This window comes from Typopeltis vanoorti, chromosome 5 (assembly GCF_054136105.1).
Source record: "Typopeltis vanoorti isolate ZY-2024b chromosome 5, IOZ_Tvanoo_1.0, whole genome shotgun sequence".
Classification (NCBI taxonomy): domain Eukaryota; kingdom Metazoa; phylum Arthropoda; class Arachnida; order Uropygi; family Thelyphonidae; genus Typopeltis; species Typopeltis vanoorti.
Window position 1 is genome coordinate 105202583 of NC_143553.1, and position 18637 is coordinate 105221219.

The following is an 18637-nucleotide window of genomic DNA, read 5'->3' on the forward strand; positions in this document are numbered from 1 at the left end:
GTTATATGGTGGTTAGCTGAGCTGAAATCAATCAAAGCAACCCCCCCCCCCCCAAGAGTATCCGTTTGTCAAAAGAAAATTTCCTAATGACAGGAAGTGTTTTGAAACAACATGGAGGAGGGAAACAGCCAATATTGGAATAGAAAGTAGAGAGGAGTTACGAGACCTTTGTGCAAAGCCCGACAAAATCCGTTGGGAGAGGTGTCATGTGAATTGCAAATACCCTACTCCACCATTCACAAGGTCATCCATCATAAGTTGTGTCTACACACATACAAAGTGCAGCTGTTGCAGGAAATCAAGCAAAATGATAAGCCACAACAGGTAATTTTTTCATCTGAAATTCTGGTCAACAAAAATCCAGATTTTCTTTCCCATATTTGCTTTTTGATGAAGCCACTTTTCATGTGTCAGCAGAAGAATGAACAGGAACAATGTCAGGATATGGGGAAGTGAAAATCCTCACTCTCATGGAATACATGCATGACTGTCCCAAGGTAAATGTCTGGCATGGTGTAATGTGAAATGCTGTCATTGGCCCATTTTTTTTTTTTTTTTTGTGGAAATCAATATCAACAGAATTATTTACCTCGACATGCTGAAAAATTTCATTTTTCCACAACTCGAAGACTTGCAACCACACATCCTCTTTCAACAGGTTTGTGTCCCATCACACTGGCATTTGGAGGTCCATGCAACTCTTGACAGGGTCTTCCCTCAGGCCAGGGAATCAGTGTGTAGACTGATTCCCTGGCCGCCATGATCACTGGATCCTGAATATTCAGTATTTGACTGATTTGGTGTGATTTTCAATTCAACTTCGGCCAAATCAGTATTCGGCCAGCAGCAGAAAAATTCCTCTTACATGTATTATTAAATTACAACCAGTTGAGAAAAGCCTTTCCTCAGGGTCTTCCCTCAGTGGTAGATCGGACACAAAGGACTGATTCCCTGGCCACCACAATCACCGGATCTTACCCCAGTTGATTTTTTCTTGTGGGGGTATGTGAAGGACACAGTGTACGCAGCTAAAGTGGACAGCCTAGAGAACCTGAAACATCACATTTGCTGCTGTGTCCTCCATCACCCCTGACATGCTTTAGAGAACCTGGTCAGAAGTAGACTATCGACTTGATGTTGTGCGTGCTACTCAAGGAGCACACATTAAAGTGTACTAATTTTATTTTACAAAAACTTCGTGAGTGTTACTTCTCATTTCTATAATTTTGACGCATGGTCCATACACTAAAGTAGTAGTGACACATTGAAACTTAAGAGGTCCAATGTGGACAGGCTATATTTACTTTCAAATATCAGACTTGAAAGTAAAATGATATTTATTATCTATTACAGTTTTACTTCTTTTTGAGTGTTCTCCTTTGAAAGCCATTATTTTTGTATTTACTTTTGATATTTTCATATTATATTGTTCTGAATTTTCACTTAATAATTTTACTGATTTCTGTAGATCATCTGATGTAGCTAATATAATGATCATCCGATTAATAGTGTATCTATTTTATTTGTGGGTTTATTTATATGCCAAATGGGTATATGCTGTTTCCAAATTGTTATAATTATATATATATATATATTATATATATATATATATATATTTAGATTGCTCCCACCGATGAAGGGTTATTTGCAAACCAATAGTACATTTTGCACTATGGGCAGGCTATGGATATTCCCCCCCCCCCCCCATATTTATCAATTTTATGTATTTTTCATTTATTTTTTTTACATAGTTTGGAAACCATGCTGTAGAGACTAAACATGGAAATTTTTCAGGCTACTTCACGCCTCCAATAAGCAAAGTGGTGGTCTCACACTGAGCAATGACATTCATCTTCAACCTAAAGACAATCACAAACCATGCCCATGGCAGGATTCAAATTCTGCAGCCTGTTGGTTGAATAGCAGATATGCTAACTACTTGGCCAAAAAGGTTGACAGACACACACACACACATATATACACACACACACTCTTCATTTCATGCTACATCTGCAGGGTGTAGATGTAGCATGGTCGGGGGGGGAAAGGTTAATCGGTTGAGAGACCCGCGGCTGCCATGGTGAAACTGCCGGCACCTTGTCTCCATGCACAGGCTTCTGCCAATCACTAGCCTTTGTTAACTCTGTCGATTGACATCATGAATGGCTGATTCTGAATAAACCAATCAGAACTCTGAAAGCATTCATACGTCTGGAACTCATTGGCAGGGTAAGTTAATGCATTAACAATATTTTGTGCACTAGCTCATAAAAATGTTCAAAAATAAAAAACAATTGTCATATGCTTCAAATTTCAAGTTAAAAGTCATCAATTATGCAAAAGAACATGGAAATAAAGCTTCAGAGAGACAGTTTAGATCTCCTCCCACTGAGTGTATGATTAGACAGTGGAGATGTTTAAAATATCGATTTCTTAATTTTGGATTTGAAAAAATAGGGTTTGTCTTATACATGGGGACATCTTAAACACGGATTTATTTTTTATATTTTATATATTTTTTATAGTGGAATGAAAGTTGACCTTGAATATTGCATTGGAGATTATACCATTTATGCTAAGAGAAACAAAATAATTATGCATGCAACTATTTCAGCATTGTCTTGAAAGACCTTACAATCTATTTCAAAACCAAATATTTGGTGGAAAAATACAAAAAGACTGGTTTTGGCTATTACTCGTGTTACATTTTTATGGTATGATGCACAGTGCCACTTATGATTAAAATTAATATAAATTATAGAGATCATAATATTTTTCTGGATTAAATGGATTTTAAAGTGATGGCTTCAGAGCACAAAAACAATTATCAGAGAATTTCACAATTACTTTTCACAAGCCACAATCAAATAATTAGGAAACATTTCAAATGATAAAGAAAAACAAGGACTAATGCTCTATAACTTCGTCCTCTCTGGCTGGATAATGAGGTAGTCTACACTGTTAGTTGAAGGTAGTCTTTAATTCTGAATTTCAGACTAATTTTAAAACAGTCTTCAGCAGTCTTTCAAATTTGGGAGATTGTCATCTAGCTAACTAAACAGTTCTTTTTCCTAGGAACCTCAGACTGCACTGTTGAGATATATCTGAACATAACCTATATTGTTCCTATAAAATATCATCCGAATGGGTTTATCTCTCTCCTTGCACAGAGAAATTTGATTTATCGCTTTCAGTAGGACTTTTTTTTTTTTTTTGTGAACTGATCACAGTCATTGATAATTTTAGGTAAATTATTGTAAAGACTTTTAACATTTGTCTTTCATCAGTTCTAAATAATATTTTAATACTCCCCTTCCCCACTTTTTTTTTTTTGCAGTTTTCGTACTAGTAAAGGCGTTGGATATTCTGCACACTTTGTTGGAAATTGTTTAGTTTTCACATCAATGAAAGTAAAAGGTAAAGGATATCAGCATTGTGTGAAATATGAATTTCAACCAAGGAAGGTAATGTTTATATTATTTGCTGTTTTTCTTTTCTAGTTTAAAATGTTCAGATTTTAAATAAGTTAATATTTGTCTACAAGTTCTCTTGTAATTCTGGAAGACTCACATAAGAACAATATTTAGTTTTCATGAATCTTGTCCAGTCTTCTCTTGTGTAGCAAAGCAACATTATGAAATAACTCTTGGTGTGCACTTCGTTCATTTTTCTGAATGAAGAAGTTGAAACATAATGAAACATTTAATGATTCGTTTGGATATAATGTTGATTTAAGTATTTTAAAACACAATGATCTCATTATTAGATTTCACTGGAAAATTAATATTAAATGATGGTCATTAACTGATAATATTATGAACAGAGGGTAAGTTTAATTGAATTTGGCTACATATTGCTGTTCCAGGAGCAGATGAATGCTAACTATCAGTTTGGTTATTTGAAAGTGGGATAATTTTAGAGAGTAGTATAGTTCATTAGTAATTGATAATTCTGGCTATGATTTATTAATGGTAATATTAATTACATTTTATTATTATCTTAGTCTAACAGTCTGTGGTAATAAAATGTTCTAATAAAATATCAGTCAATAATTGACATTCATCTAACAAATGTGCTAGTTAGATATTAACAGTTTCATAGGATGTTTGTAGTATACACACATAAACAAGGTCAAAATTTCTACATTTGTGATCAGTAAACTTTTGTATATCATTTAAAGTCAATTCCATCATCCTTGCATAAATTAGAATTAGTTTTGTGTGTGTATATATATATATCAGCCTCTCTCTCTCACTCACACACACAGGTCCCAAGACCTATGACATGACAGTGCTATGTGTGGGGAAGTGATCAGAAAGAAAAGTATTTGATGTGTTTCTTGATGTATGAGCATTGTAATCATTAGGGTAAAACATAATGGCGAAGACTGTTTCAAATTGCAGAGTTGTAGGAAATGAAGGAACAAATGAGAAATTGGGTGGATAAATTTAGAGCTGAACTGTATATGGCTGTTGACACGCAGCTGCTCGTGTTCATACACGATCAGAGGAAAGTGAAGGAATGGTAATGTCCAGCAGTGCTCATGGAAATGCATATAGAAAAGACATAAGGCAGTAATAGAGTGTATATGAGAAAAGTGACTAGAGGGAGTCAGTGAGCAAGGGGTCATCATTTAAGCAAATTGCTCTCTTGTGAATACATTCAACATCCTGAAGGAGATCCTAGGTGCACCATCCAAAATGTGGGAACAGTATTCTAAGATTAGGTGGATTTGAGCTTGCTAAAGTATCAGAAGTTGAACAGGATGAAAGTACTGTTTAGAATGAAAATTAATACCAAGATTTTTGGAGTCTATGGACCTTATATATTCTTGTCTGTGAAAGTGATCCCAAGAAGAGAAAACTGATCATATTTGGTGAGGAGAATGTTGTCAAAAGTGACAGAGAGTGAAGCATGGTCTTTCTTCTGGGAAATGAGACGGGATTGCATTTTGACAATATTAAAATTCACCAGGTTATTCTCACCCTACTAGAATGGCAAGATCATCATTTAATGCATTGGTTAAAGAAGATCTTAAAGTATGACTTTCCTGAGCACGCATTTTCATTTCAAAATGAAAAAGAATGGAGAGTACTGTAATCAGCAAAGCTATGAATAGGATTGGATGTCAGAGAGAGAGAGAGAGAGAGAAGAGGTCACTGATGTATAAGAGAGAGAGAGTTTAGGTGAAAGCACAAAACATATGGGCATGGATTAAAAATCTGATGAAAGGGAACCATCTACCATGGCCTGCAATAAATGACCAGAGAGGAAGCTAGCAGTCCACTCACAAGAGGAGAAGGAATACCATAAGATGGCAGCTTGGTAAGAAGGCTACGATGCCAGACTTGATCATATGCCTAGGAAATATCCAGAATGGTAGAATCTATATTGTGATCACTAAATAATTGATGGGTCTACAAGATGGATTCTACCATTCTCATTTCACAGCAGATCTCCTGCTAACCTTACCCATTACTGAAGCAGTTGGCTGTGAATGATTTTTCCATTCTTTTTTGAAAGTATTGAAGTTGGAGCAGTATGGTGATAGTTTGATGATTGACTTTTCTCTCTCTCTTTTTGGTATAGGTTGGATAAAAGCTTGCACCGAAGCTGTTGGGTGTATGTCTGTTTGAAGAGACAACAGAAGATGGATGTGATTTCTGGAGCGCACACTTGTAGTATAGCTGGATATACTTCCCAGGTGCCAGAAGACTTACTGATATCAATGCTATGTATTTTTCTGATGTATTCCTGGCAAAATTTGAGCAGCAGCATACTGTGTATAGTTGGTGGAATAGTGGGATATTTGCTTTGGTCATGTACCCCAGAGTTGGAGGAAAAAAATTAATGTTATGAGATCCTCCTTATCCTTAGAAGATGTTACCATTGTATTATTAGGATGTGAGGGAGTTGGAAATACAGAAGGACAGAAGTTGCATCTCACAGCCTTGGCAAGTGACCAGAAGACTCGACTACCATTTGAGTAGGAGACAAGTTTAGTGCATATGGCCCTTGTACAGTCTTTGGATTTGTTGATTTTTTTTTTTTTTTTGTAGCTATGAGCTGTGGTGTAAGTTAGTAAGAGACTGGAGTTTTTGATTTGGCCATATGCTATTTGGCATAGGCTGAATTTTTGGCTTGGACCACTTTGGCACAGTTGCTGAGAACCAGAACTTTGATAAGGGTCAAGGATTTTCAGTGGAGTGGGAAATAAAAGCACTCATCCCAGTGAGAATACTTTGTTATTTATATATTTATTTATTAGATCAGAGCAGGTGCTAGGTTCAGAAGAATAAAAGCAGTAATCAGATCATGGAAATAAGATAGAAATCCTAAAAGTTATCCTAATTAGCATTGTTAAAGTGCCACAGAATATGAGACTGAGAATGACTGAGAATCCTTTCTGTAATGCTATTTATAAGATAATATAAACAAACATTCTAATGTTACTCAGTTACTAAAATCCACAATTCTGATCTCATTAAGTTAATCCTATCACATACAATTACTCAAGATCTTTTCCAAACAATTCTTCTTACTCTCTCAAAGGAGGTTAACTTTCTAATTAGAGACTGTCCACAGAGTTCTTTAGAATACTGTTCTTAATTTCACATTCAATCTTCTCTCTTCTAATGAATTTTATACACAAAATAGAGTAATTTCACCTTACCGAATGTTTTTCGCATCTTTCAGCACCACGTGTACGTCAAGTTACTTCTTGTCTATTGGCTGTCCATACGCCAATGTAGGGGTTACGCTATCTTCATTATTTCTGCCAAAAACGGACTTAAATTTTTGCGTTTCAGAAACAACTCGATGGGAAACTTCTCAGTGACGGCTTGATTCTGCTAGGACTGGAAATTTTTACCTTCAGCTCTGCATAGAATTCTTCTCCATTTTCAAGAAAGCCTGCTGTCCGACATCTTATCTTAGCACAGATGCTTCATGTCCCCTTTATGCGAACTCCCACTAACTTCCGAGCCACCAAACAGGAAAACGATATGACAAGAGACATCTCCAATACGGCACTCGTCCCCTTATATTCCTCCTTAGAGCACCCTCTTTTTCCTCATTTCCCCTTTGCACACGACCCATATCTTTTCACCCCTTGGGTTCATCCCTTGCTTTTTCCCGACGCTGTTATGCTCTTGTATTCCCAGAATTCGCGTCAATATATGTTCTGCTTAAGCAACTGCCAGTTGCTTAAGCTGTTAAGTTGCTTAAGTGTTATGCTGTACACGTGTAATTTTATACCTTCCAAGAATTATAATTTAGTAACTATTTGTTGACTCACAGTTATTTTTACACAGCTTAAGTGAGGCTTAAATTAAATCAGATTATCCCTCTTATAAAACATACTCAAATAAAATCTTAATATGATCACAATAGTTTAAATATATGGTACATGAAATAAAGAATACAAATTTTATACAAAAAATGAAGAAGTTTCACTTTTGATTTCAGCTGAAGTGCAGGTATTTCTCTTTATTAGTAAGTTTAGTATATTAGATTCTGAATGAATGATTTCTTTGCAAGATTCCTTCATTCAGGATCTAACACTACTCTTTCTTCTCCTCCCAAGACTCCAGAAAAATTAGAAAAAAAGCCCCTTTTCTCCCGCCAGTCACAGCCTTTTATATCATTCGACTTACCATCTAAACTTCCCAGATTTTCCGGAAGCGCCCTGACATCATCTACACTTACTTTAGGTTTTGGCAGCAAAACTCCTATATTTCAGTGACCTTAGAGATTATTGTTCAACTCCAGTTCACTAGCATAATCCTATTTAATCCTTTTAGTTACATATACTTGTAGTTCTACATTCAGTTATTTTCACAATATAATACAAAGTTTAATACATTAAAGCAGGTTATATACACTTCTAATTTTATATATTTTATGACCTATGTAAAATGGATATAGGTGAAAAAAATTTTTTTTTTTTTTTTTTTTTTTTACCATAAGGGATTTTATATTACCACCTTACTGATATTTATTTTCTGTGTTCTTACCAAAGGTATTTCCATGACTTGTTTAGCTAGGCTTACACATTGCTTTGCTTTTTTTTTTTTGTTTCTTTTTCTATGTATTCTCTAAGACTGTAAGCTGTGTTACTTTTTAGGAACCTTCAGTACTCCTTCTTTTTCTTGACTGCATGACTGCATCTTTAACTTCTCGAGTCCACCATGGAGTTCTGATTTTTTCTATTCTTGCATACAACCTCACCACATACCCTTTCTGGATGAATGGTTTGCCATTGAATCTCCAGATTTGACTCTTGTTTTTTAAACTTTCATTTTTTTCTTACACACAAAAATACACAAACAGTGAATATTATTTGTCTTCAATAAGGAATTCAATTTTATCCTCCTCAAAACTATGGTGACCACTTCCAATTTCAGGTCCTCCATATAGTCTTGCATCCTGAACCAGTGGGAAAACATCACTATCAACAATAATATAGTCAATGAAACTTTTCTTTAATTCTTGCATCTTCTGTCCATGTGAATTTGTGCAGTTTTATACTGGAACATGGTGTTAGTAATAACTAGTCGATGTCATAAACAGAAATTCAGCAGGTATTTAGCATTATTAGCTTTGCTTTTTTCTCCAAATTTCCCAAAATATTTCTACATATGTCTGGTAATCATTTCTTACTCTTCTGTTTAGATTTAAAACGAGGACCAACTTTTCCTTTTTGTTTTCTCAGCTGCCTTCTCTAATGCCTCGAAAAATTCTCCCACAGGCACAAAAATAAGTCTCATTGTTCACTTCCCCATTCTGATATTTGCCCACATCACTCTATTTGATATTGCCTGCCATTCAAGATTATCCTCATTTAGTGCTACATACTATAGCTACTCAATCTTTTCCCTGATCGTTATTGTCTGAATATAACATTTTGTATTTGCTGCTTAAAAAGATCTCACTTGTTTTTGTTTTGTTTGTTTCAGTCACACCTATTATGTTGATCTGGTACCTAATCAAGTTCTGCTAGATCCATTTCTTTTCTGTTGATAATGCAGTCTTGAACTCTTCTGATGTTGAGTTGGGATTTGTTTCAATAGCTAACTTTTGCTCTACTTAGGTTCCCTAATGAAAACAATGGGATCTTATTTAATTGGGTAATACTCCAGTTGGCATGAAATTCTGTCTTGTAGTACCATCATTTTGTATTATGGTTTAATCAAAGAATACAATTTGGATATCTAAGTCCTCAGTTGTCAGCCCATGCTCTTTCATTAAGTATCCAGGTAGATACCTAACAGGGTGCACCATGAGAATGTGAGTATTGGACATTAGGTCAGCAGCCTGGTTGAGTCTCTGCATTCCTTAAAGGCTACATGGAGGTCTCCTTCCAGTTATCAAGCTTTATACCCTTAAGCACTCCTGCTTCAGGCTTTGAAGCCTGAAATCTCCAAATCTATCTTCATAATGAATATTCCACAGGCATAATGTTATCTTGGTTATTGCCTCTGATATTTCTCCACATTTCTCTAATCCTTACAATCATGTTGAGAGTTTTTTTTCTTTGTTAGACTATAATAAGTTTAGTTTAATCCTTTTATCCAAGTGTGAGCAAACAAAGTTTGCCGCAAACTTTGTTTGCTCACACTTGGATAAAGGATTAAACTAAACTTATTATAGTCTAACCAAGTGAAAAATAAACTCTCAAAAAGGGTCAAAGCTGTATAACTGAGAGGAGACCTCCACATAGCCTTTAAAGGAATGTGGAGAACCGACCAGGGCTTCTGACCTAATGTCCAATCCTCACCTTCTCGTGGTGCACCCTGTTGAGTATCTACTTTGATACTGAACGAACGAGGATGGGCTGGTAATTTGGGATTTAGCCGACAAAATTGTATTCTTATTGGTTAAACCAAAATAAAAAATGATGGTACAACATGACAAAATTTCATGCTGGATGGGGCGTCGCCCGGTTAAACAAGGCACCCATTGTTTTCGCCAGGGGAACCAGGGCGAACAGCGAAAAGTCAGCTACTGGAACAAATCTGAAAACAAACCCCAACTCAACATCACCAGAGTTAAAGATCGGTACTATCAATGTAAAAGCCTGAATGGCAGAGAAATGGAGCTAGCCGAGGAATTAGATAAGTACCAGATCGACATAATAGGAGTGACTGAAACAAAAAAGACCAAAACTGGTGAGATCTTTCTGAGCAGTAAATACAAAATGTTATTTCAGGCAATGACAATCAAGGAAAAGAAGGAGTAGCCATAGTATTCAACACAAAATATGAGGCTAATCTTCTTGAATGGCAGTCAGTCTCAAGTGGAGTAATGTCGGCAAATATGAGAATGGGGAACTGGACAATGAGACTTATTTGTGCCTATGGTCCCACAGAAGGTTCTACTAAGTTTTAGTAGAACCTTCTGTGGGACCATAGGAGGAATTTTTTGAGGCTTTAGAAAAAGCAACTGACACAATGAAAAAGGAAAAGTTGGTCCTTGTTGGGGATCTAAATAGCAGAGTAGGAAATGATTGTGAGACATACAAAAATATTTTGGGAAAATTTGGAGAAAAGAGCAAAGCTAATAATAATAGCAAATATCTGTGTGGATTTCTGCTCAGGACATGGACTGGTTATTACTACACCATGTTCCAACATAAAAATGTGCACAAATTCACATGGATAGAAGAGGCTAGGAATAAGAAAAGTCTCATTGACTATGTTATTGTTGATAGTGATGTTTTCTCCCTGGTGCAGGACACCAGAGTGTACAGAGGATTTGAAATTGGAAGTGATCGCTATTTAGTCTTGAGCAGGATAAAATTGAATTTCATATTGAAAAGAATAACATGTAAGAAAGTTTTAAAGCGAATAAAAGTTGAGCAGCTCTCAGATGTGAACTGTAGACTAAAATACAGAAAGATTATTGAAAAGAAAATGAAACAGTTTGAGAACAGGAATCAAACCTTGGAGATTCAGTGGCAAACTCTGAAGAAAACATTGATTGATTCTGCCAGAGAGGCATGTGGTGAGGTTGTGTGCAAGGATAAAAAAATCAGAACTCCCTGGTGGACACAGGAAGTTAAAGAGGCATTGAAGGAAAAGAAGAAAGCATATCAAAAGTTCCTGGCAAATAAGTCAGCTTTTACTCTTACGGAATACAGAGACAAATGTAAGAAAGCTAAACAGTGTGTAAAACTAGCTAAACAAAAGTCTTGGGAGGACTTTGGCAAGAATATAGGAAATAAATATCAAGAAGGTGGCAAAATATTCTGGAGGTTATTGAAGAAGCTTAGGAATGGAGGAAAGAGTGCTGTAAAAGGAGTTAGAGATGATAAAGGTGACATGAAAATGAGAGAAAAAGATATCCTTGAAGTATGGGGTAATTACTTTGAAAAACTGCTAAATGAAACAAGCAGTGATGACAGCACAGTGATAAAAAACACTGACCAGGCATGCAGTCAGGAATACATATCCATACTTAAAGTAGAAAAAGCCATCAAAGGCTTGAAATGTGGAAATGCAGCAGGAGTAGATGATATTCGACCAGAAATGCTGAAGTATGGTGGTATAAAAGTCTTACAGTGGCTGCACTGCATAGTTCAGAAAGCCTGGACTGAAGGACGAATTCCCGATGATTGGAGTAGAGCTCTCATAGTACCCATATATAAAAAAGGAAAATAAAACTGAATGTGAGAATTACAGAGGTATTTCCCTACCGAGTGTTCCTGGCAAGATCTATGCAAGTATACTTGAGAAACGGTTGAGAAGAATTGTGGAAGAAAAGCTTGGTGAAGAAGAAGCTGGATTCAGGCCAAATAGAGGCTGCCAGGATCAGATCTTCACTTTACGACAAATAGTCGAGAAAGCATGGGAATATAACAAACATCTGTATTTAAGTTTTGTTGATTTGGAAAAGGCATATGACAAGGTGCCAAGAGAGAAGCTATTCAATACGCTGCAGTTAATGGTATCAATGGGACATTATATCAAGCAATACTTAGTCTTTATTTGAGTTGTAAGCAGCAGTTAGAATTGATGGAAGTACAGGAAGATGGTTTAATGTTAAATCTGGTGTGAGACAAGGATGTACATTATCCCCTTTGTTATCCATTATCTATATGGATCACATTATGAAGGAAAGTGGTATTAAACCTGATATCAAAATTGGAGATGTAATGTCAGCTCTTTGGTTTATGCGGATGATGTTATACTTCTAAAGAAATCCACTACAAGTCTGCAAGATTCTCTGACTAAATTGAATAACTGTTGTAATAGATATGGTATGAAGGTCAGCAATAAAAAGACAAAGACAATGAAAATAGGCAGAATCATTGCAAATGTCAACTGTATTGTGAATGGAGAACCTGTGGAACAAGTAAAACATTTCAGCTACTTAGGCACAATTTTTACTGAAGATGGTAAATTAAATATAGAAGTAGACAACAGAATTAGCAAAGCTGGTATGGTGGGAAGTCAATTGAATAAATTTATATGGAATAAGAGAGAAATTAGTCAGAACACTAAATTAGCTGTATACCAGACAGTGTTCAAACCAGTTTTAACTTATGGATCTGAGAGCTGGGTCAGAAGTAAAACACTTGACCAAAGACTAGAGACCGCAGATATGAGAGTCCTGAGAAAGATTATAGGCGTGAACAGATGGCATCAATGGCAATATCATATTAAAATTGAGGATATTAGGAAAGAACTTGACATTGTCAGCATCCAGGAATGCGTTAGCAGAGCTAATCTCAGGTGGTATGGTCACTTAAATAGAATGGGAGAGGAAAGATTAACAAAACAAGTGTTCTCTGCCAGGTTGGCAGGAAAACGACCCAGAGGAAGACCAAGATATAGGTGGATTGATACGGTACAAAGTGCCTTAGACGATAGAAATATAAGATCTGATAATGTTGGAGTCTTGATAAGTAACAGACTGATTTGGAGGAAAATTGTAGATAGGAAGTTAGTAATGATGTAATTTTTTCATGTAGTACTGTCATATCCTGTACACCCCTTGAGGGTACACAGCAGGAATTTGATGATGATGATGATGACATCTTTCTCTGAATCCGGAGTAATTTAATAATAAGGTTGTACACCTTTTGGCAACTATAAGTGGGGATGACCTCTCATTGCTTCTGCCTTGGTGTCTCCACTACTGGGCCTAGCTCCCACTGACGAGACCTCAATAAAGGTTTAAACCGGTATGGGTAGTGGCCCTTGCCTTAATGTATAGCATTACACATATCCGCAAAGAGATGTGCTTTGCATTTTGGGAGATACTGAGATAGGAGTGATGTTAGCTTGGTCCACCTTTGCCACGAGTTGCCTTGGCTCAGTCCTGAAGATACCTTAGCTCAGTCCTGAAGATACTTTCAGGTGCAAACTTTGTTTGCTCACACTTGGATAAAGGATTAAACTAACCTTATTATACCTTACAATCATATTTGAGAGTAGTAGTCCAGATTTGTGAAAGAGAGTGACTATCGTGTCCAGCAGGGTAATTCACTTCAACATTGTATCATTATTATTATTATATGGGAGACCCACACTAACTATTATACATACAAAACCTATCATACCTATTAAACATAAAAAACATATTAAACTCATTCGCTGTCAGGGAATTCATAACTAATTCTGGCAATTCATTCCACTTATTCAGCACTCTCCATGCAAAAGCTCTGGTTTGCATAACCCTACTAAACACACCCTTACACAATTTCCATAGATGCCCCCCCCCCTAGTTCTCTGACTACTTGTCATATATTGATACATTTTTTGTGCATCAATTTTATAAATTCCCTTTAATATCTTAAAAGTTTTTATCATGTCACCTCTTTTCTGCCTTTCAACTAAACTGCAATCCACATTACTTTCAACTTATCCTAATTGGGAGAATTAGTTGGTGACAAGTCCACAGACCTGTCACCAGCTTAGTCACTTGTCTGCGAACCTTCTCTATCATCTCCTGATTCCTAAGAAACCCAGGTGACCAAATCTGTGCACATTAGTCAAGATGCAGCTGAATCATAACCTTATAATGAACAATTTCTAAAGAGGGATAATAACTTCCCTATCTTTACTTGTTAGTATGTTTTGCAATCCTTCATGTTTTTATAATCCTTTGAGCCATTTTACCAACTTTTGCACTATGCCCTCTGAACTTCATTTCTCTGTCGACCATTATCCCAAAGTTCTTAGCCTCATCAATTTCCTGCAATCCAATGCCATTAATATGATACACCATGCGCAACCATTTCAACCCAAAGTGCATAACTTTATATTTTGCAACATTAAATTGACAGTCTTTAGCCTTTGCCCACAATGCTAATTTTTAATCATCCTGCAGAATATCTGCATCACCTTTATCTATTATTGCTCTCTAGTTTTGCATCATCAGCAAACAACTGAATATCCCTCTTAAATCTTTCCTTATGTCACTGATATACAAATTAAAGAGTAGTGATCCCTTAGCAACTGTATAAATTCCACTTCCATCTTGCGATGTCCCTCTTTCCTCCCTCCAGTCTATGTTCCCATAGTTAGTCTCCTATAATGATTGTTTGGCCTGCACTCATTGTAGATACATGTATTGATAGATTAGTATATCTTCCTGGGACCCCCTGGTCTGTAGCAGCACCCAGTAACATATCTTGTCCTATTGGCCTCTATTTCATACCAGACTGCCTCAAATGACTCCTCCAGACCTGAAGTTCTCTTTAACTTCTGATTTTGTTGGTTGTAATTCTTCAGCCATCATCAGCAGTAATCCACCTCCTGTCCTATTCCCTCTGTCCTTCCTGAAAATACAATACCTTTTACCTTCTGTCCCTGTAACTGTAACACTTTCTGTCAATCAGATCTCACTGATGTCTAATTTTTGACCAAGTAGAGCTGACCAATGCCAAAAACTCCTTTCACTTATTCCTTATACTTTTTTGCATTCATACGTGCATTTCAACATTGCCTTGTATCCACAATTACCCTTGTGTAATGTCATTACCAACCCATTTGGATCGGAAACCTGTGCAATATCTCCTTAATATTTTAAGGAGATCATATTGCTGATCTGAATGTTGCCTTTTATATATATAAAGATGCAGGTTTGAATCCAGAAAAATATCAGGCAACTTAATTGACATTTGATTGATGTTGTCCTTAACATGACCTTGTAATTATTTACACTCAAATTCCAGCCTAAGTTCTTTGCATTTATCAGTGTTTTAGTTTAATACCAGACAGAGAGCACATCTGCACTATTCCTGATCTGCTCTACCAAAAGTAACAGCACCATTAATGCTCTTCAAGAAGAGCTGTCATAAAATATAAACCCTAAAATTTTGTCTGTTACCATCTAAGTAGACAAGTTAACAACTCAGATGCTAAATGTTTAGATTCCTCTATGGCAGTGATTTTCAACCTTTTTCATAACACGGCACACCTAGACTAATTACTAAATTTCTGCGGCACACTAAAAATGTATTATTTTAATTTTTTTGATGATCTGGAAAAAAATAGGCATAATTTTGATTGATTTACACACATGAAGACTAGACACTAATAAATAAATGTGCAAATTACAATATTATTTCTTTCAATTAATTTGTTCTCATAAATCTCGCGGCATACCTGAAGACCTCTCGCCGCACACCGGTTGAAAATCGCTGATCTATGGCATGAATGGTTGTGAATGTCTTTTACAGTGATAATAATTTATTACCTGGTATAAGACCACTGTCCTCTTTACTGGACATTTTAGGTGACTTGAAAATAAAAGTTCCATGTTAGTTTAGTGTCTGGAGTGAAGTTTTCAGATGAGATAATTATTATACTAACAATTAGCTAAACAGAAAAAGTGTAATCTGATGATGTGTTCTTATTTATAGATGTGTTTAGATTCCTTTAAATAATTCTTTTTGAATTATTTGCATTATTCATTTTGATAACTTGAATTTGTAATACAGTGATGTGATACCAGTTAACTAAGTATTGTGCTAAGCTCCTAAGGTATTCCTGGAAATATGCAAATTGTGTGAATGAGTACACTCCGAATGAATTAAAAATGCAGAATTTTACATTTTCTCATTCAAAACTGTTTGTCTTTCCATTTTCTTGAATGTTTCATTGTAGCTTGAGCCTATCTAATCTGTAGAAACAGATTACTGATGAGATGAAAAATGTAAACTTACACAGACAGCAGAGTTTTGAATAATGTTTACTATGATTTTTATACAGAGTAAATTTTCTCTTACCTTTTGTTTTCTGGTTTTTTAATTTTCAGTGGTACATGATTGCAATTGTATATATATATAACCGGTGGAGCAAAAGTGAAATAAAATGTTTTGTGAATGGACAGTTAGCATCTTCTACTGAAATGAGTTGGCTTGTCAGCACAAATGATGTAAGTAGCTCTTAATATTCTTATGTTTGTAGATGATGATATAGTCATGATAATTTCATACAAATGTTATTTTCTACTACATTTATGGTTCCACATAATTAAGTTAATTACTAATTAAGTTTTTAATTTGTTCTATTACTAATTAAGCATAGCTCTCTTAAAAGAAAATGTTGAATAAAGAATTCTAAGTTAATGATTAGAAGAATGAAAGAATAATAAAAACATTTATACAGGTGAAAGAAATAACTATGGAGATCTGGAAAATTCATTCTGTGTCTAGTATAATTTATGGATGGCAGAATGTGATATAGTTTTGGTAAGAGACTGAAAAATTCTAAAAATCCAAGGTGTCAGGGGCTGATAAAGGAAAGCATAGGGTTTCTTCCAATACCAATAAATACCTATATCTTTCTTTAAAAGACGTTCACTGAAGATGCATTTACAACTGATGGTCTATTCCATACACTCACCACATGTCAAGCGTAACTGGATCTCACATGCTCCCTGACCATATTTTCAGAGATGCCTCTTGAGTTCTCTCCCACACCACCTCCCATGAACTAAATCTCACTTGTGTCTATATTATAAGAGTTCCTTAAGTTTCTTTCATATTTACTCTCTTCCATTTGGACTTTGAACACCACATTATCTCAGTTTTCCATAGATTCATTCAGATTACCTTTTTCTTTCAGCTTAAAAGTAGAATTATATTCTCCATGTCAGGGGTGACTCGCTCGACAATGAATAGTTCATTGGTAGGGCTGCTACCTTAAGACTTCTCAACTAGCCTTCTTCAAAATTTAAACCCATAGGAGGAATAGAGTATATTGAAGGGGAAAGAGTAGATTATAGAAGAATAGAGTAGAATTATAGTAAAGGTTTATAGAGGGGACATAGTTATGATCAGAAATGGAAAGACCCCATAGCCCTTGAGTACTCTAATAGCATAACGGTCATAAAATAAGAGGAGTTGGCTGATAAGGTCTTATAGGAAAGATTAAAATGAGTGGATCTTCCTCAAAGAAGAGGATAGATCCAGCTAGGAGACCATGGGAGTGCCACTTCCCTTACAATCAAGATGATTGCCCCTTATGGCCCTGTTGGTCCACGAGTCCTTATTCGGTATATTCGGACCACCCCACCATATATATATATATATATATATATATATATATATATATATGTGTGTAGAAAGTATTTTACCTTGGGTATAATAAATGTTAAAGATACCAAGCTATTTTAAACCTGGTTTAAACTCCATTTCCCAAGTAAGCAAACAGACAAACAAGTCAAGTTTGCACCTGCAAGTGTTGCAAATCTAGCTGACCCTGCACGTAGTGCAAGACCACGTAGTGCAAGACTTGCAGGCATAAACTTGACTTGTTTGTCTGTTTGCTTACTTGGGAAATGGAGTAAAACCAGGTTTAAAATAGCTTGGTATTTTTAACATTTATTATACCCAAGGTAAAATACTTTCTACATTTATATCTCCTCCTGAGATTTTTATTTAATAAGGTTAAAACACCTTATGGTAACTTGTTCTGGTAAAATACTTATAAGCTCTGTATTACTAAAATCTTGGTATTTCTAGCCTGGCTCCCACTGATGAGACCTCAATAAAGGTCAAAACCGGTCTGGGTAGTGGCCCCTTGCCTTTAATACAAAGCATCATATATCTCCTCCAGGAGATGTGCTTTGCATTAAGGGTAAATATTAAGATTAGTGTTCAGAGCTTATTCTATGAGTTGCCTTGGTCTTGCAGTACGTGAAGGGTCAGCTAGACTTGCAACACTTGCAGGTGCAAACTTGACTTGTTTGTCTGTTTGCTTATTTGGGAAATGGAGTAAAACCAGGTTTAAAGTAGCTTGGTATCTTTAACACACACACACACACACACACACACACACACACACACACACACACACATTCATACATTACATACATGGTGGGCTCCCCTATCTGCCACCCAGGGGACATGCTCTCTAGGGGTTACAGGGTCTCCCAAAAGCTCAGTCTATGGTCATATGCACAATTCCATAGGCTACTCTGATCTCAACCAATAAGCACAATAGTGAAGATGTTGTCTTATCACAGCTGACTTTCACTATAACATATTCATATGGACCACAGGAATAGTTTATTATAGTGGATAGTTTGTTGGGACTTTTCAGTATATTGTAATAAGCAAGTTTTTTATAATGATGCATGTTATAGTGAGAATTGACTGTATAGTTGAAGAATAACTTCTTTA

The 18637-nt window shown here is 35.9% G+C and overlaps 1 protein-coding gene across 1 annotated transcript in view; it reads left to right on the forward strand.

The window, feature by feature from the left end:
* The window catches only part of rg (A kinase anchor protein rugose), a 1380990-nt gene that overhangs the window by 131632 nt on the left and 1230721 nt on the right, over nucleotides 1-18637 (forward strand). Inside the window, exons 7-8 of the mRNA XM_090393458.1 lie at nucleotides 3338-3464; nucleotides 16267-16386. Coding sequence (XP_090249584.1) covers nucleotides 3338-3464; nucleotides 16267-16386 — 247 coding nt within the window. The remainder of the gene's footprint in view (nucleotides 1-3337; nucleotides 3465-16266; nucleotides 16387-18637) is intronic.